Source organism: Sinohyriopsis cumingii, chromosome 15 (genome assembly GCF_028554795.1).
Source record: "Sinohyriopsis cumingii isolate HCF-2022 chromosome 15, ASM2855479v2, whole genome shotgun sequence".
Taxonomy (NCBI): domain Eukaryota; kingdom Metazoa; phylum Mollusca; class Bivalvia; order Unionida; family Unionidae; genus Sinohyriopsis; species Sinohyriopsis cumingii.
This window is the reverse complement of record NC_142975.1, coordinates 20,263,882-20,285,332: the sequence shown is the minus strand read 5'-3', so window position 1 is coordinate 20,285,332 and position 21,451 is coordinate 20,263,882. Positions and strand designations below refer to the sequence as shown.

The following is a 21,451-nucleotide window of genomic DNA, read 5'->3' as shown; positions in this document are numbered from 1 at the left end:
GCCCCTTGATACAGTCTGTGGGTATTAACACTGGAACAAGGTGATTTCCCTTACCAGGCTAATATGCTACAAGCATTTCTTTAAATAGATCTTTTTCAAAAGGCTCCTTTTTTTCTAAAAGAGAAGAATCTATCCATCTTTTCTGCACTGCATCATCAACATTGCTCATTCTGAGTCTACATGGCTCACCACCCCTTCTAGCATTAAAAAGGTGTCAGCCTGGCACATACTGCATTCCTGAGCGAAACAAAATCTTTGGGTGCAATAATTTCAAAGTCTGATGTCAGATCTTTAATAACTGTCATAGTACGTTCCCTCACCTTTTGCACCTCTTCCTCATCTGCTTGTTGTTCTGGCATTCTAAGTTTCTCCTGCCTGCTTTGGTTTATTGCATAAGCTGCATCACCAAATATCAAATTCTGATTCAATTCAAGTAAATGGATAAACTTTTCAAACTCCTCTGCCTTTTCATCTTCTGCATCTGCAATGGCATTTCCCATTAAAATTCTTCCTGAGTTCTTTAAAAGATAAAACAGTGCATTTTTGGTACCATGCTTCAATTTGCTGTCATCAACAGTTACCATTTCAATAGCTTTTTCTAACACACTGAAATTTCTCCTGTCAAACATGTCCTTTGTTGAAACAGGACCAACTTAATTTTCCTTAAAAGAAAGAAATAAGTTTGCCAAAAGTCTCATATCGCACATTACTGACTTTCTGGTTTCCATGTTATTTTCCACTTTTCTTATATTCTTTTGGAAGAGCCTTTTTCCTATCAAAATGATTGTAGCATCACTCATACATAGTTTGCCGGCCTCATCCTGTTGAAAATGGCCAAGCACTTCTGTTGTAAATTTGTCTGTTTGTTCCCCTGACCCAAGAACATTGAGGGGAATAGATCCTGGTCTACATGCCCCATCTTTTACACAAGTTTCTTTGTGCCTATAATAAAATCGTCTTGCATAAAATCCCTTGCATTTTGAGCAACACACAAGATCTTTTGGACCTTTTCTTTCTGATTCAAAGACTGGCTTTTCTTTGCTCAACTCCTGTTGGTTTCTTTTGAAAATGCCTTCTTTCCTAAACTTTTCAAAGGCATGTTTTCTTTCATGAGACGACTTTTCAAGTTTTATGGCATCTGCAACTTCTGCAACATCTGAGTGTCTGCTGGCAATATGCCTGGCCAATTGCGTCTGTACTGTTGTACAAAACGGGCATTTACGTGAGGGCTTCTGATACTTTTGATCTGCAAGAGAATCCTATCTTAAAAGCAAATGCAAGTTTGTTTGATCCAACTTGTCCGATTTCAAGAGTTTTAAAATGGTTTTATAGTATACTGCCTCTGGCCAGGAAATCATAAAAATTATCTTGGCTCAGCTTGAGATTTTCTTGTCAACTGATGACTAGCTGTTGTAATGTCGTTTTTGGCCAGATAACAGGAAAATTTTAAGCTCAGCCTTGACTGTAACATTTGACGACACAAATGGACAGTTTTTCAACAGTTATGAATAACTCTTAATAAGTCTTGTTAGTTTTTTTATGCAATAAAACTTCATCCCGAAATGCACCCTCAGTGCTAGGTCAGGTGATAGTAAATCAGAATGTCACAATAATCATGAGTAACGTGCATGAAAAAATGTTTAATGCAAAAAAAAAGATACTTTCACATTTCTTTTAATCTAATGAAACAATACGAGTTAAAACCTGATATGGATTAAATATCTAGCCTGATTCTCATATTAGTTAAGCAGGGTCATACAAACTTGTACTAAAAAAAGAAACAGAGGATCAAGCTTCAGATGTAATAACGAAAGTGAACTCTATCATTTGAAAATATACTCAACCTTATTTTTAAGTTTTAAATTTAATGATTGAACATGGGGTAAGTGTAACAAATATATAAAATACACACTGGACAAATATTTATCAGAATCAATCAAAACTTACACAAGGTATTATTTGAAAATGATTACACGGATCCATAATTGCTAGACAAAACTATACCAAAATTATTTGAACTAATGAAAAATGTAGTTAACTCGTTAAAATGCTTAATTGTTAAGTTTATATCATTTAGGCAATGTTTCATTTGACCTATATCTAAAAGCAAAGGCAATTATATGATACACTATCACCTGAGTGAATATTGTGATTCATCATTGAAATCGAACCAACTCAAAGAAAAATGGTCACAATATACATGTATAATGGATACAAAGTGAATGAGATATACTCAATACAACTAATTGGCAGTTTGGTATCCATCTCTTGATGCCATTTTTACCTTTAACTTTGAAGTGTGACTGCATATGTATAGTGTTCCTGTGTTTGTTCACTGGTTGTGTTGTCACTCTTGTGACCTCGATGATGCTGGTATGGATTAAATCTTTCCTAGGGCTTTGGAAGACTCTGGTAATGTTGAAACTGTTGGTAGCTGGCGATCTGAGCATTGTCTTTCCTCTCAGTTGCTGGTTGTCCTTGAGAAAAATAAAGAAGACTACTGTATGAATTAAACACAATATGTAAAGTCATCAAGAGCCCTTTTCAATGTAAACAGAACATTACCTTTCTTTCAAAATGCTTGTATGATACTTTGAGATAAATTCCTGCATTATAATTCTTGGCCCTGTCATTTTGGATTTGTATAGTGAGGCTCTTTTGGTATTTATTATTAAAAATCATTTATGCTGTGGCTCCATGTATTTTATGATCTGTGGCAACAATGTTATTAATTATATGTATCAAAGAAAACTATGACTTTCTTGGACAAAGGCAACACCATATAGCCCTTCCACAGTGTTAATGTTATTACTTCTGGTTTGCCTGATAGAGTGGAAAAAAGCATAAATTTTATAGTATTTCATGAAAGATCAGCAACTTTTTAGCAATTCACAAACTGTTTCTAAATTTCATATTTACCTCTCTGTAATAGTTTCCCCAAAAATGGAATAGGTTCAGATGTTCTTGAATCTGATCCTGGGTCTCAAATTATTTAAAATAAGAGGTAATTTCTGGGTATAATGTGTTTTTTTTTAAAACAGTGCAACACAACACAACTTAAACATTTTGCATGCAAGCCACCAGAATCGATGATGTGGATATATATTAACTGCCTCTTATACACTATCATAAAATTAGTTTGAAACTGTAAATGAACCAGTACGCCTAACGGGAAATAATGGCAGACTACGTTAAGTCTGGGATGTACCAGTTTAGATTGTCTGTTTTCTTAAATCATCGGGCAAATATATATAGAAATCATTGAAACCAAAGCTTAGGTATTATTTTATTAAAGATTTAACTTTAAAATGCAATTTATGTAGGTCAGAAACATATGGGACATTGCTAAGTTGTGGAGTTCGCAAATTAAACCAGTCTAAACTACAAATGTTCTCATGTAAACCAGATGCCTCACACTGTAAAGGGAACAATCACAAACAATAACCAAAGTGTGACAAATGGATAAAGATAGCACTTTCTATACATATCATTGTTTTGAAGTATTACAAATTGTTGTCTCAAACAATGTTAGTATGTGTAACTCTCACCACTTTCACTGTCTGGCACATAGTCTTTATCTAAATCAAAGGATCTTGATCAATATCTGAAGTAAAACAAAGATAAAAATAAATGGTAAAATTGCCAGTTAGTAAATTGATTTCTTACATGATAGTTATACTCTCAACAGGTAAGTGGTTGTAAAGTCTGTCAAAGTAATCACTAAAAGAAAAAAGTTCTCACACACCTATAAGTATTTATGCTGACAATGTTGACAATCTTAAATATAACTGAGGGAAAAATTGATTTCTGGAACTTCTTTTTGTGAACCTTTTTACACCAAATGTTACTAATTACTGAGGGGCCCCAAGTGGCCGAGTAGTCGAAAGCACTCTCCATTATAGATCACTGCCATCTCACCTCTCTCTGCGTGGGTTCATGTCTCGGATTCAGCCAATGTGGGTATGTGAGAAAGCTTGCCAATCGCTTCTCGTAGGTCGGTGGTTCTTACCGGGTTCTTCCTCCACTATTAATACTGGCTGCCATGTATAGTCTACTGTGTGCTGAAAAATGGCGTTAAACCCTACAACAACAACTAGTTCTTGAGGCCAGTCTGCTCTCAAAAGTACTTATTAGTGCTGGAAGCTAATGGCAAAAGACTTGAACAAACTTATATTCACGAAGTTTGATTAAACTATGTAGTTTAGAACACAGAAAATGAAAATGGCCTGACAAACACTGGGACAGTGGCATACTGTTCCACTAGAATAAAAAATAGCCACTGATTATATGTCTTTTTCAAAGTGAAATGTGTAATATGCAAATAATGTACATTCATTTGTAAACAAAAGTGAAAACAAGTTTTTTATCTTTGAAAACTGCTATTTAAAAAAGAATTTAAAATAAGCTGCTTAGACTAAGCGTGACATTTTTTAACCTAAAATACTCAAACTATTATACAGTCCAAGAAGGACCAAGAGAGATCATAGCATAAATATCTGAGGGGATGATATGTGTAACTTTGCTGCAAAAAGTGCAAAACAAGAATATTGGGAAATTCCAAAGGTTTTAAATAAACTATATCCTGAAAGTAAAATAAAAGTGTTGAGAAAAAATAATTTCCAAAAGAGCATGCATATAGCCATGTAGAACCAAACTGGCAACTAAGTTTGGGTGAGAATGACAACTCTTTACTACACTCAGGCTGCAATAAACCCTTCGATGTTAAATACTAGTATCTCACTTTTGTTGCATGTATATAACAATATGAGGTTTATTGACTATCAATGAGGAACTATACACCAGCATACTATAATGAAATAAAAAACAATGTTTTCTCATAGTCCAAGTGTTGCTTAGTGATTTATAATAAACATTAAATCTGGAAAATCTATAAAAGTGCAATCAACCTAACCAAATTCATAGGCAATCATCTTTTGTAGTGCATGCTTGTTATTTAGGTACATTCCAAACTAGTTCATTTCAGAATTAAAACTAATCAAGTCAAAACTCATAAAATTAAACATTTCAAACTTTACAGTGGATTTTACAGATGATCATCTAGTAAATGTTACACTACAAATGATATGACATGCATTAAAATTTGATTCTAGAAAGGAATGCGCTTTTTTATAAAATATAAAAAAACAACTGCTGAAAGCATTCAAACACATAAAAGAAACAAAAACTTAAATCAGTCTTACATGATGAGATCAGTTATGGCTAAGGCTGTCATGTTTACAAAAGAATTTGCAAATGTTCACATGACCTATGAACAGAGAACAATTCAAAGTAATCCACTTGCATGGCACAGCGGTTATTTTTTGCCAAATGCAAGTTGTTTTCATTTGGGATATTGATAAGAAAACTAAATTCTTCTTAAAAGAATTTAAAAGTACATATTTTTCATAATATTCCAAATTACTTACTAACATTATTTATCTGTTCTGCTTAAAATTCGACAAAACATCAATCGCTACACATAAAAAGAAACTTCTTCACTGAGGAGGTATTCCATAACATGGATTGATTCCTTGCTCAGATGATCCCATAAAATACAATAATACAATAATGTTATGATTAAAGAATCAAACTTGCATTTATATAACCAGCAGAATTTAATGTGTCCTGGTTACATATATTTCCTGAAAAGTCAACTGTACATGTAGACAAAATGTTTATTATGCACTGTTGGAAAAAAAGTTTTGCCCATCACGATACTGGTCACTGCACTGGTTCTTCCATCACTGTAGAAAAACTTTGAAGAGGACAGATATTATTCAGATTTCCATTTGCTGCTGACATCAGCAATTGTGCAATACCTCCCAAATGGCAATTGTTTACCTTAACTTTCAGCTATTCTGAATAAGACTGGATACAAAGTTGTCACTTTGTCATGTGCTTCAATTATTGTTTAAATGCCAGCCATGTCCTGTAAAGATTTACATGGCTAACGTGAAATGATCTCATTTATACATGTAAACATGATGGCCTTAGTTCTGCAAGTTTTATAAAATACAAACCGACTCAAAAGCAGAAAATTAAAATAATGCAAGATTTTGTCTTGCTTATGACTTTGTTTTTTCAAGGTAATCTCCAGTACAAGTTGCAAATATTAATAGCAAACATTTTAATAATTTTAGCCAAACAGCTGCCCTGAACACAGGATATACCTATTTCAGTAGGGCTGAATAATTTGCATTTTAAAATGCTTTTTGAAAATTACACATTGGTATTACTTTTCATTTAGGAAAGATATTTATATATTCTTCTGTAATCAGTAAACATTTGCCAGAACACTAGGGAAACCTTTTATTCCAACTGTAATGAACACAGAATCAATTTCCTTTGTACATTTTCTAGCAATCATTTAAATGTGATAAGCATGATATTTATATAAATTTACAAATAGTAATGTCATATAAAATACAGAATTTGATGTCATACAAATCTTGTTAGATCTTTAAGTCTTCCAATTTTCATTAGTTAATGTCAGTTAATTTTGAAACAACTAATGTCGGGTAATTCATTTCCGTATGAATGAATCTAGTTTTGAATGGTATTGTGTAAAAAATATAAATGTAAAATAATCTACTGCTTAGACGTTAATGGAATCTTTGTCTTGCAATTTAGCAATGGTACTAAATATATAAACTGATAATGTGAGAATATAAAAACCAAAGAACTAATCTTGCTTGGATATATTCAACACTACAAACAGTAACAGATGTAACAGTTAACAGTTTCTGAATTCTCACTAAAGAGTAAGAAACATGAGTTTCCAAATGAGCAATGATCACCAGAAACTTTGAAGTTTACAGAATGTTTTTTAACACTCTTGATTTGCATGGAAAAGAGATTTCTTCCCATATGGTCACTTGAAGCATCCACCATCTAAAAATCATCTTTCTGATAAAACTAATGTAAGCTAAGCCATTTGAAACCATTTTATGCTATTCTTACAGATGAGTCATTACTATATCCAATTATCTTTTTAAGAACAAAAATGTCATGTCTAACGCATTTGCACTTTATCCCTCTATTATGCAGGATTATTTTGGAGTGAGGCATCAGGGTTATATGTGATGCATATTCATATGTGTATTAGCAAAGCAGCTAAAGGACATTTTTGTACACCAGACACAAAGAAGGACAAAACTATTAAGTCCAATGACTGAGAAATAACAGACACCAAAAAGATTTACAAAAATATACCATGGATCAGGTCAAGAAATGTACATTCCATGCAAGGTCAAACATGGGCAGGAAATTTCGAGATTGGCATAAAATTCATCTGATTATGGGACATGACATGACTTTTATGATATGTCCCAGATACGGTGAAAAATAATTTCAGAACTGATTAGTTATTTTGGTCAGTGGATCTCTGGGCAATATGGCAGGAGTTAATCCTGACATCCTCACTGTGAGCATTATAAAACTCAGTTCAGTTTTTTTTGTTTTATTATTTATGATCAAGTAAAATGTGAGCATGTTATCGTTTTTGTTGATTTAAGCACAACTGGAAGTTCTGTCCATTGTTTCTTGAAATAATAAAATTTTCTACAGATCTTACATATATTTCATGACATCAGACTCTACACATATACTGTTGTACAAGAAACTCACACAGGTATCAAAAGACATTTCCATTTTCTTTTTTAAACATCAGACATACATGCATGATAGCAGTCTCTATCATCATTTTGTTTTCAAATCTTGAAGAAATACTTAACACGAATATTTCAGAACTCACTCATAAATGTAGGTGATATTCCATAATTAATAATTTAAACAATCAAAACAATTGGAACAAAGATTTGTGTGTGTTTCTAGTCTTGTCTGGTGTGATTACAACTTAGCTATCAGTACTGCTGCTGTGCATATTTTGTTTTCAAAAATAACTGCACAATAAAATTCCAATGATGACCCATTCAATATGGCAGTGTTTACAGAATTCTCTTAAGTTTAGGTAGTTACTGTGAAAATGAGCATTTAACAATCAAATATAAAAATGTATTATACATGATTTCACTTTCCGCATCATAAATGTGCGAAAGACAAGAATGGTGATGCCAAGTTGATGTTCCTTCTGTAACAGAAATATATAAACCTAAATGTGAAGTTACCAGTGGGAAAGGCTTTCTTCATTTTTTCCTTAAATCAGTTGAAGACAACTATTATATAGTTATAATCTTATGATTGATAATGACATACCATAAATCAAGTAAAGACATGGTTTTCCTTTATTTTTAAAATGGGGGGGGGGGGGCGATACAAACAAATGGAACTTTGTGAATAATATTACTCAAAAAAACAAGTTTTCCTGTATACAAAGGTTTTCTTTGTATATTTAGAGTATTGTTTTATTTAATAATATATATAAACAAAGTATTTAAAATTGTTTTTAATCAAACTGAGACCCAGGTGGGCATATTATATCTCGCCTGCTCATGTGTTTTCACTGTGGATCACTTTACCAAAAATAATTTTACACATTGAAGATCTTGATATCACAAACCTATTTAGAAAATTTTGTCAAAACTTTATAAAAAGGCCATTCACTGACACAGAATACAAATTTTTTTTTCTTCAACTTACCTTTTTTCTCCAATGCATATTTTTCTCACCATAATCATACAATATTTCCTCTCCTTCTTCAATCTCTCTTATTGAAAAAAGACAGAGATAAAGTATGTCATTAAGACTAACAACTTCCATGTTGCTGTTTATCTTGGATTTGGTTGCATCATTTACCATTCTCACCATCCTGTTGTGTTCCGTGGCATCAATGCTAATGAAGAAATGGTTTACTGATTTCTTAAATGTGTTGCAACACAAATGACTTTGAAAAAAAAACAAAACATAAGCATGATTGTGACTAAAGCACAAGATTCAAGTTTAACACTCACACTCTTCTGTTCTTCATTTTCCAGTCTTGTACTGCAAATGATCTGTAAATCTCTATGTAAATATTTATGCAAGGAAATGTGCATAATTTCCAAAAGTGAAATATATCATGTTTCGGCAATAATGCATGTTACTTGGCTGTCAGATATGCTGATTAGCATGTAGTCTTTAAAATGTGGACATATTTACAGATATCTACAGTGCTCCATGGCACAACCATTGTATTTTCAGTTACAAATTTTTGGCAATATTTCCACTTACAACCAATCTGTACAAAAAATATGTCCATATGTCTATGTTTCATCTGTTATTTGCTGATATCCTTCTAACAACTTGTCATGTTTTAGTTTTCGTAACATGGCCAATCAGTTTTTATTGACACATATTAGCATGACAATAGTATGAAAATAAATGTTTCCCCAGATAAGTTAAAATCTTAATGAATCTGAAGTTGACTAAAACACTTTATCACACCATTTCAAAAATTACATAGATGTTTCTTGCTCAAGGCTGACTGTTCATTAAATGTTTGAGGTAAATAAATATGAACCAGGTGTAAACTTAGCTGCATATACATGTATCTACAAATGAAATATCACAAATGAAACTGTAACTAGTTAACTTTTTATAACAAAATTAATAGGTTACAGTGGAGATAAAACATAATTTGGATTTTAAAAACTGCCAGAAGCAGGACTTTGTAAGTTGATTTATTCAATGTTTTCAAATTAATATTACAACTAAAAATTGCAAATATTGGATGCAGAAAACAGTCATATTGAAAATGGATACCGTATTTACCGCATATATTGGGACACGATAAAATAATTATTTTTTTTCCTGTCCCAGAACTTATGGTGAAACATTTCTTCACTTTGGTCATATGTCCCAAGACTTAAGAAACAAAATAAATTTGTATTGCACTTGTGCTCTCCCCCCCCCCCACTCCACTGCACGTCGCAATAAAATAGATAAATAAAACGCTTAACTGATAATAAAAAGAAAGAAACTAACCTTGTGTTGTTATCTATTCCTTTTTTCAACATGAGCATTAAAGAATAAAACATTTCCACGAAATCCGTATAAGTAGCATAGGCTTCCATACTGTAGCGTGTATCAATTATGTCCGATACCACACACCATGTTGTTCCTTGACATGAACACTGAGAAACAACTGTGTGTGGTTGTGCTGAAAGGTTTGAACATGTTACACTGGTCAACAGTGAAATCATTACTGACTTGAAAAGGCCCTAATCTGTAGTATTTTGGTGTGCCGAACACGAATATAACCGTGAAAAATTTGTATTGGCTCTCGTTTTGAAGATATTCATATACCTCATTTTCTATGTTTCACTGTGTAAATTTCTCCAGTAGGACTGCAGCAACATCCGGAATAATGATGTAACATTGCATAATACCATCATGCTCACATCATCCACAGTTGATTGCATCATTTTCTGATGCAATGCAATACTAATGCCATGCGGCTGCTGAAGTAAGTTGACGTCAGCAGTGTACTATACATGTGTAGGCCTATTATACTAATGCCAGGCGGCTGCAGAAGCTGACGAAAGCAGTGTACTATATAAAGCCCAATCAGATAGGTTCAGCATTTAAAATATTTTAGACGTTGTGCGAGACAGTTCAAGCTACTGTTACATAAAACTTATTATTTTATCCATTTACGTACAATAAAGAACAGTAATGCCTCGAAAGTGTGTTAATACCGCGGACAATTTTTGCTATATTTGTGGGGAAGTGACATTTGCCAACCAGAAGAAAAGTATCAATTCTCAAGTGAAGAAGGCATATCATCTTTACTTCGGATGCAAGGTTGGTGACCAAGACAAGCCTTGGGCTCCGCATATATGCTGTGCTACATGTACAACACAGCTTTCACAGTGGTTGAATTGCAAAAGGTCATCAATGCCGTTTGCAGTCCCAATGGTGTGGAGAGAGCCAAGCAACCACCTAAATGACTGTTACTTCTGCTTGGTTCCTCCTCTTTCCGGCGGAATAACGAAGCGAAAGAAGTCGAGAATAGTCTACCCAAACATTCCGTCTGCATTGAGACCAGTTCCACATGGTGAGGGACTTCCTATTCCAGAACCTCCAGCAGAATATTCTCTTGATTCATCTGACGAAGACAAAGGTGAGTCGACCTGTTCTTCTCCTGGTCCATCAGCATGCAGTGATCCAGATTTTCACTGTGGTGCATCATCAACCCCACACAGAATAACACAGGAAGAACTAAATGACCTGATTCGTGATTTGGACTTATCAAAGAACAAGGCAGAATTGCTAGGATCAAGACTCCAACAATGGAATCTTCTAGAAGAAGATGTCACAATTACTGCATATCGAAAGCGCCACCAGCAATTGGAGCCTTTCTTCAGAAAGGAAAGTAATCTGATATTCTGTTCCGATATTGAGGGCCTCATGAATGCTTTAAAAATCACTCATGACCCACAAGAATGGAGACTATTTGTGGACTCTTCGAAACTGAGTCTCAAGGCTGTGCTTTTGCACAATGGAAACATTCTTCCATCTATTCCAGTAGCGTATGCTGTCCACATGAAAGAGACATACGATAACTTAAGGCAGCTACTGAATTCCATTGAGTATAACAAGTACAGCTGGCACCTCTGTGGTGATTTGAAGGTAGTTGCCCTTTTAATGGGACTGCAGCAAGGATATACAAAATACATGTGTTTCTTATGCGAGTGGGATAGCCGAGCAAGGGAAATGCACTACATGAGGAAGGAATGGACTCACAGGCAGAATGTAGCCATTGGAGAGAAGAATATCCAACACCCAGCTCTGATTGAGGCTCAGAAAATCTTGCTACCACCCCTTCACATCAAACTAGGTTTGATGAAGAACTTCGTGAAAGCCATTGACCGGACTTTGCCAGCATTCCGATACCTGCATGAAAAATTCCCTCGACTCAGCGAAGCAAAGATTAAAGAGGGAGTTTTTGTGGGTCCTCAGATTCGAGAGCTTTTCAAAGATGACCGGTTCAACAACTTGCTGGAAGGTGACGCGAAACAAGCATGGAATGCTTTTCGCCTAGTTTCTACAAACTTCCTCGGAAATGTTAGGGCAGAAAACTATAAGGAACTAGTAGAAGACATGTTGATGAAGTATAAGAAACTTGGCTGCAATATGTCTCTAAAGATTCACTTCCTTCATTCCCATTTGGATTTCTTTCCTAGCAACTGTGGTATTGTTAGTGATGAACACGGCGAACGTTTTCATCAAGATATCGCAACAATGGAACAAAGATACCAGGGAAAATGGTCCACTACAATGCTGGCTGACTACTGCTGGACACTCCTCAGAGATGCTCCCGAACAGCTGTACAAGAGACAGGCGAAGAAATCTAAGATGTAGTCAATGACTTGATTTTTTATAGGTAGGCTATTACAGTTGACCTTTTACTATTGGAATGCATTTCGTTATGTAAACATTAATTTCTTGCAGATTACAAAAAAACTAGAGCCAATTTTGCAATTTGACTGTCATATTCGTGTTCAGCACATAAAAATTGATAAGAATTGACTAATTTTATTTCAGTAACATGACTTTTGTAAAAATTTGTTGTCCAGTGTTATCCAACTGAAAACTGGAGCCAACAAAATCGCATACAAAAGGGAAATAGTCAACTGATATCTTGAAGACGCCATTCACGCATGACACGGTGTTGGGTGCAAAATAATCAAGATTGAATTATATCCAGGTCTACTGTATGACAATATCTCGGCAAATAAAAATCATCATCTGAAAACACATTCACTTGAGTGCAAGTGACAATCTTTTCACCAGCTAGGGTTACATAATTATCCTTACTATACCAAGCACATAGAAGCCCAGGTGGTGAATAAACACGACTGGCAGCAAGCAGTTAACTCCTTCTTTGAACCTACCGACAGGACATCAAAGATAAAAGGTTATTTTTATTACAAAGCAGGCGATCTCAGATGCCAACCTCGGTTACTTTATTTTGTAAAGGATATCAACACAAAGGTTATTTTATTGCAAAGCAAGCTGACATCGGAAGTTGACTATGGATTCTGTGAAGTGAGCCGATTTTTTTTTTTTTTTTTTGAATATACAAAGACGGCCGAGATATGGAAGCATACTTGGGTTCCTTTACAACTGTATTCATGGGAATTTTGAAAATAAATTGAAACAATGGAACAAATTTTAAAGTGACACAATATAGTGCTTTGTGCACAGATGTCGATGACCCAGCGTCACCCAGAATATTTGGAGAAAATAAAATCATGTGATGAATTCGTTAAGGCCAGAAGAGAACTATACTGTATGCCAGTATCTCGCAAATAAAAATCATTATTTGAAAACACATTCACTTTGAGTGCAAGTGACAATCTTTTCGCCAGCAAGGGTTACAAAAGTATCATTAATATTTACCCGCAGACATCAGTGCACCTTTGTATTAATTATTACTAAAGATGCCAAGCACATATAAGCCCTGGTGGTAAATAAACACAACTGGCAGCCAGCAGTAAACTTCTTTGAACTTACCGACAGGACATCAAAGACAAAGGTTATTTTTATTACAAAGCAAGCCGACGTTGGAAGCCGACTTTGGACTCGGAAGCCAAATTTTTTTAAAGGATATCAATACAAAGGTTATTTTATTGCAAAGCAAGCTGACCTCAGATGCCGACTACTGGATTCTTTTAAGTGTGCCAATTTATTTTTTTAGCTTTGGATATACAAAGACGGCCGAGATATGGAAGCTAACTTTGGTTCCTTTTCAACAGTATTCACAAAAAGTTTAACAATAAAGTTAAACAATGGAACAGTTTTAAAGTTGCACAATATAGTGCTTCGTACGCGAACATCGATGACCCAGCATCATCCAGAAGATTTGGAGAAAATAAAATCACGTGATGAATTCGTGAAGGCCAGAAGAGAAACAGGTCATTTTGCCGACAATATGATCATTAACATGGATGAAACTCTAGTGCACTTTGATCGCATTCCTGGATGGACTGACAATAAGATGGGCATCAAAAGTGTGAGAATTAGCAAGACTGGTGCAGATTTGAAAAAAATCTTCCTTTTGTTCTTGCAGTTTCCACTTCAGGTGGTGTGTTGCCTCTAGCAATTTTTCACGGTATGAGAAAGTTAAAAAAGTATTCAAGTACCAAAATAATAGACCGTACGTGTGCAGGAGAAGGGTTGTGTTGATGAGATGCTGCTGCAGTGGATTAAAGAGTTTTATCTCAAGTACAGTTTTATATTTAAAAAATAAAATTTCAGTTGGAGTGAATCTTCCGACATGTAATTTTTGAATGATTTAAAAGGTGTCCCACAACTTACGACTAAAAAAAACGATGTGTCCCAGAACATACAGTGCACAAAAAATTACTTTTAAAATTAATTTATGGTGTCCCAACAAATACGGTGTCCCAACATATGCGGTAAATACGGTAGTTCTAGAAATCAGAAAAGAACAGTGAGCAGTCGGTTATGTTCTCATCAGCAGCTATCATTTGGTTTGAAATGTGAGCAAGATGACATTGTGGGTCATCCTCTGGCAACAACTGCTTCAAACTTATAAACTGATGAATGAAATGGCTAAATTCTGAAGCTCTTCATTTTTAAAATTGGTGGGGGGATACAAACAAATAGGAGTTTGTGAATAATATTACTTTAAATCCTAAGTTTTCTTTTTCTGTACTCACCAGTAACTCTTTTCCTTGAATGAAAAATAAAACATACAACAACCCTCCCCTGCCTTGGCATGCTTTTGTTCCAAGTCTTTTACTTCATTCCTTCTCAACAGTGTGCCACAGTAATGCAAAAGGAAATCTCCTTTGTTAAATTTTCTTCCTGCCAGTACCCTATAGCCTAAAACTGGAAGAATTCAAAATATTGAGGTTCTAGAAAATACTTTAGGAAACTTTTTCACTAAAATTGTTATATTTCCTTGAACCAATTTAAATTCAGCTGTGACAAAATTTTCAGTAGAAACTGTATATCATAACATATTAAGGGTCAGGGATGGAAGTAGTCAGTTATCTAGGTATAATAATATCTGTAATGACTAGATCTCTGCCTCTTGAATCTGCTTCACACAAATACTTGACTGTGGTAAATATCACTTGACTGTAGTAAACTTGGATTACCCATTTACCAATGTTATCACCGGACTTGATGATAATCCCAGTAATTTAATATATAAGCAAAACTCACCAAACTGAATACATATTGGTCAGCAAAAATGAGGTCATCAACTGGTGCATTGTCATTTTGGTCCACCAAGCAAGTTGGTATATTTCTACAAATTTAGCAATATTTTCTAGAAACATTCACTGCAAATGTGACCTGTGGTCAAGGTTAATATTTAAAATAATGTTTAACACAGCATTCCCTCTACTAACTACCAAATAATAAACTTTTTGAGAAGAAATTTTCAATAATTTTTTATATCAAAACAGAGACTGTTGATGATAAGCTGTATAATATATCTTGTTAATCTCTGAGATCATGTGTTGCTGACAAGTTGGCTTATTGTAATGTTAGACTGGTCTTCATACCTTCCACTTAAAAATAATACAGATATGGAGTTAGTCAATGGACTAACCAGTCTGCAAGATATATCTATTCCAGAGAGTTTGGATTGACTAAACATATAGGTTTATGGCAATCACCTTAATAATCCATACTGCAACCACTAAATATTCTGGTCAGAACTCAATACATTTAACTCATGATCAGTTCAGTTTAGACTCAATTACATAATTGTCATCAAGTCATGGCTGAAAATCCCATAAATTTTCCCCAACTTTATCCATATTTCTGTTAGTTTGGGAACACTGAATAGCAAGATTTTAAAGGTGGCTGCTGTGATGGCCATTTTGGATGCCAAATGTTTACCATTTTTATATAGGACCAACCAGATGTAATAAGTTTTTCAGTGAACACTTCGTGCAGTGAAAACTCCATGTCAATCTTCAGTTCTGGAGAAGTAGTGACAAGATTTTCAAGATGGCTGCTACTACAGTTATGCTGAACATCAGCATACTTTCCATTTGGACCAACTAGACATCATATAAAGTTTGTTAGAAAAAAAACATCTTGATACAACCACCCAAGCATGACCAGTGATAACAAGATTCTCAAGATAGCCACTGTGGCAGCAATTCTGGATGTCTGAGAAGCATTATTTTATTTTAGGACCAACTAGATTATGGGATGGAATTAGCCTGTAAAGTTTCATGGCAATCTACCAAGAAGTTTATGAGAAGCAACATGTATGTGCTAAGAGACAAATGATGGACAACAGAACATTTCATTAGCTCTCCTGGTCTGACCACTAGAGATAAAAATTAATTTCCATGAGTCATAATCAAAATATGTATCAATTGCCCTAAAGATGAATCAAACAGCTTTATCACCAAGACTAAATGGAGTGAACATTCTCAGTTACAATTTCATGTATAATTTGTACTGGAACTTGTTCACATTATACAATTTATAGTTATCAAATGCACTGTAACAAAATTATTTTGCTCATGGCTGAATAAATATGCTGACAATTTTTAAATAAACAAAAGTTTAAAATCAAATTTTGTGTATTTTGTAATTCTGAATGCAATTCAATATTTTCTTTTGTGTTTTTGGTATATATGTATTATGCAGACAGACCACTTGTCTAGCTCTCCACTGCATTTTTCTTTCTCTAATCTTGCAAGGAATAACTACAATATCTTGTCTTCTCCCTAAGATATTTCTAAGACAGCAATCTTACATGTTTTTTTATTAATGTATCTGCTCCAAGGTCTTTAAGAACTTTTGAATTTGAAGCTACCTAATAAACGGGCCAAATATTCTTTACCATTGTAGTAGAAATAAAAAAGGGAGAAAAAACCCCGAATAGATTGAAAACGAAAACGTAATGGATAAACTAGGGTGGAAACTAAGAAAACAGTTACTAAATGCATTGACTAATCTAGAGTTAATAAAGTGTAATAGTAAAAGTACCCAACATGAAAATTCCTTTAAAAACATTCACTTGGAAAAAAAGCCAAGTCCTTAAATGATACTATTATATGTGAACTTCTATGAATTTATGGACATAGAATGAGAATATTATAAGTTTTATATTGATAACCTCAGGCAGCTAAGTTACACCTATATGTTCCATGGGGTTGTCAAATGTTACAAAGAAAGATGCCTCAAAATATAAATGAAATTACCAATGTAATCTGATATATATTTTAGAAAGAACCCATCTGGATCAAGACCACATTCAATCCAAAATCTGGCCTCTTCTTGTGGTGCACGGTGATTCTGAAAATATACAGATACAATTTATAACTTTTTGATTATATAATTACTTTAGAATTACAACCTAAAACGAATGCATGTAATGTCAAATGTCAGATGTGGTAAAGTGCACTTGCCCTCCCTTGCAAAAATGGTGTTAAACCCTACAACAACAACAACAAGAACAACCCTTCCCCTCCAAATATAAGCACACATGAGGATTCTAGGTTGGCACAAACAAATGAAATAACAAAGTCCAATTTTTGTCTTGTCTTTTTCTGAGAAAATCTGAGAAACTGTGATTACTGTCAAGTTACATTGTCATCATCAACTCTAACCTTTAGTTTTTTTGCAGCTCCAAATCACTCAAAACAGAGAAACATACAAAGTATTTTGTTTTGTAACCAACTTTTGCGATGACTGTTCATTAATATTAGAACCATCCTTACTTAGCCTAAACTTGTCGTGAAATAAAAGAATGCACACAAGTTAATTACATCTTGTAAAAGGGACATGATGCATAATGTCTGATTACATTCCATGGATACTGATAATGCCAGTACAGCTAACTCATCAAACTGTACATCCATTCCCCACAAAACATGAAGTAAATGACTCAAAATTTTCATCATGTTCTATTTGTAAGCTAAATCTCATAAATGCAATGACATTCAATAACCTAACTGAAAAATAAATGATTATCAAACTGAAATGAGGTGTTTATCTACAGGGTTTTTACACCTTTTTGATGTGACAAAATTCAAGGACTTATCCAATTTGTTCATGGACCTCGATGCCCATTACACTTTATGTATATTTATCAATGGGCATTTAAAGGATTGGTGAGAATATTGTAATTTCCTGACAAGGGGCTTCTTAATAATTGTACAATAGGCTTGAGACTTTATAACAGAGAATTAAAAAACAGCAAATCTTAGGAGAATAACAACACTATATTTCTAAGAAAAACAAATGAATTTAGATCTTTATATGAAGAACAAACAAACAAAAAACTATAGTTTACATAGCAAATACGGTATACTGGGTTCACGGTTCTTTAAATTCTTAACTCCAACTACACTACAAGTAAAACTATGGAAGATCAGAGTCTGCTTGTATGACAGTCACAAATCATCATACGAAGAACAAAATACAATGGAAGGATAGAAAGTAGACAAAGTAATATAGTCAAAATCTTTTGCTTTTGTGATGTGAGTAAGCTCTCACAGAAAAATATCCAGATAAATCTTCCTTATTCTCAATGCCACATACAGGGTTTATCCTTTGGCGGGTGTGAATGCAGCTTCCTGATTATTTGGTAGTGATCTGATTTTATGGACATTGCCAAAGCCCACCTTCTCTCTCTGACACACTTCACGAAAACATATCAGCCATCCTTGTATATTAGTGATTTGCATAATTTATGTATACTTGAAGTTGTCTGCAGCGGACAAATTGATTTCTGGATTAACTTCAATGCATATGATGCATTCTTGCAGCATCTTAAAATCATATGCTGCGAAAGTATGCCAAGTGTCGCCATGTCTAATTTTTTTATATCTGCTTTCACATGATCACTTGTCGAAATTTTACAGGTACATTTCCACATAGATGTGGTACATTGGGTAGAAAGCAGCCTTTCTGTTAACAGGCATACAGCCGTAACCTGCGCCCAAAGTTTGGTCGCGATGCCCAAAATGCCATTAATAGACTTCCAGAAGACTTCTGAAGTTTAGATCGTACACCGACAATCAGAAGCTTGGACGTACAATAAGGACAAATTGTGACCATTTTTGTGTATATTTTTCATTATCTTTTTGTTTCCAAGAGTCTGAACAGATGATTAACCATGATTTAAAATACAAAGATGTACTGCTGCCACAGAACAAGAATCGATGAAGAATGATCGTTGAAAAAGATTCACACACTTTTAATGCATTTTATCAGGTCTGCACGCAAATATAAATATCTGATTAGTCATATGTTGTAAACCACCCAATAGCAAACAGGTTTTTTTCCATTACATGATGTAAACGGTATGAAAAGAAACTTTCGTAAATTCATTTATCGATTAATTTTATATTTTTCAAGGACCGAGGTTTATTTTAAACTACTTTTCAAGGATGAATCGAAATTCAAGCACTTTTCAAGGTAACGTGGGAACAAACCCTGGTCTACTAACGATTCTCCATGACCTTTACTGCCCATGCAAACTGTGAATTGACAAAACAAACATTATCAATTACCCGGGTAACCATTAAAGGAAATTATGATTCAGAACTACTTTTCAACCATTATGAAAGTAACTAGCAGTATTTTTACTGCACTAAAGTTTAGTGACGGCTGGGGTTTTAGAGGTCCATTGCCAAAATCATACTGAAATAAGCATTAATTTTTATCCATGGATGCATACCATCATCTAGCTTGATCATGGCATGCATGAAGCTTGAGAAATAAATATCACGCACGATCTTTAAGCAAAGTCAATAAAATTGAACTTGGGTTATAGAGACCTCCTTTGGTGAAAAGGTCATAGAGCTTGTCGAAATTCATAATGTCACCATGTTCATGTCTCTAGGTAAAGGTCTGTATAAAAGTGTACAAAATACTTGAGTTGGGCAAAATTAATAAAAACTATGCAACTATTGTACAGGTACCAAGTTAGCCCTCTTAACCAGCTGCATGGAGGGAAGAGGTCCTACGAAATTCTAAACTAATGCCAAGGATGCAGGAAGAAATAGTTATTTATCACTGAGGCTGTAACTATATATGCTTTCACTGGTGAGGATAACAACACTGATGGTTTTAGAATAGCTCTTTTCTACTTCATATGGTGAGCTAAAGAAAGTGCTGACTTAACAGCACCAATTAAACCTTCCACTCTTGCAAGCAGTGGTGGATGCTCTAATATTTGCAATATTTAAATAAAGACTATAATTTAATTACTTTGGTATCTATATTATAAACTATTACTTAATCATTTTAGCATCTCTGTATAATTTAGACCATTATCAGCCAAAGATGCAGTACAATGTAATAAACTCCTATTTATGAAAACATACCAGAGTCACTTGATTGTACTGCGGACTTCTTCGTAACTGAAAAAGAAAATGAGTTACTGAGAAGCATGTTAATAACATATTATTTCTCTCTGAGATTACTAACTTTGCACAGTAATCAATCTCAGTACTTTAATATTCCACTATAACACTCTTACAATGTGTGTATAAAGGACATGAACCGGTAGGGTTTTTTGGCAGATTGAAGGAAAAAAATCTTAATCATTAATTTGGAGAATCTAAATAAACATAAACGTCATCAATTACCAAATGACAACTATCAAAACCTGTAATAAAACATGTGCTAAAAACAGCTCTTTCCAGAATTAATTACTCCGACAGTTAATTTTAAAATCTCGGATGAATGGCTACATGGACAATTAATACTTCTGTAATCATATCTACTTCAATGAGTGCCAACATGTTCTCTGCTGAGTGCACAGTGTTACCAGCAGAAAATTACAAAGTTACCTTATAAATGCATCACCATGTGCTGTTAATTGACACTGACCTTCTTGAACTTTGCGCACTATATATTGCTACTTACAATAATATAAAAAAACAAACTGAGACGATACGGTCGATATTTACAAAGAATTTTATTTAGTTCTTTGTAATGAAAATAAAAAAGGTCTAGCACAAGGTAAAAAGCAGCCTGTTGCAAAAAAGCAGTCTGTCACAGAAAATAAAATGGCATGGAATTGCATGCACAATCACAGAATGGCCTGGATGAAACACAAGCCTTGTATGCAAAATCTGGTCCAACTTTAAAAATGTTAATGGGAAGACTGCTCATTTTGTGACTGCATCATAATACGCAAGTGATTAAAACTAAACAGAAAAATATCATTATGAAAACTGAGTTGGCCAATTTTGCACGCAAGTCAAATAAAATTTATGAAATGGAGAAAAGTCAGTCCACATGGGTTACTAGAATGTTTCCTGACTTTTCATTGATAAAACATTTATCAAACATGACAGATGCATGCACATCAGTTATTTCACCAGGAAACGACATGTTTTCAAAACACATAAAGGTTAAATTAAAATGATGTACACATGTTTATATAGCATTCCTGATCCATGTTCCCAAGTTATTCAATGATTTAATATCAAAACTAATTTGTCTATGAATGAAAAAAAAAATAATCCAAGTTATGTATATTTATTCCAAATGTCAA

At 34.1% G+C, this 21,451-nt stretch overlaps 2 protein-coding genes across 3 annotated transcripts in view; both read right to left on the bottom strand.

Moving 5' to 3' along the window:
• Window positions 1-86: 86 nt before the first annotated feature.
• Window positions 87-3,606, bottom strand: LOC149781381 (uncharacterized). The gene is made up of 3 exons (XM_089935467.1): window positions 3,549-3,606; window positions 2,285-2,477; window positions 87-942 (listed from the first exon to the last, which is right to left on the bottom strand). Exon 3 carries the CDS (start codon window positions 627-629, stop codon window positions 204-206), a length of 426 nt encoding a protein of 141 aa, XP_089791593.1. The 5' UTR covers window positions 630-942; window positions 2,285-2,477; window positions 3,549-3,606; the 3' UTR covers window positions 87-203.
• Window positions 3,607-14,630: 11,024 nt separating this feature from the next.
• The window catches only part of LOC149781380 (uncharacterized), a 38,345-nt gene continuing 31,524 nt past the window's right edge, over window positions 14,631-21,451 (bottom strand). For both annotated transcript variants that reach the window (XM_089935469.1, XM_089935468.1), the window contains exons 8-10: window positions 20,274-20,309; window positions 17,142-17,235; window positions 14,631-14,796 (exon numbers count right to left, since the gene is read on the bottom strand). The gene's annotated coding sequence lies outside the window, so the exon portion shown is untranslated. The remainder of the gene's footprint in view (window positions 14,797-17,141; window positions 17,236-20,273; window positions 20,310-21,451) is intronic.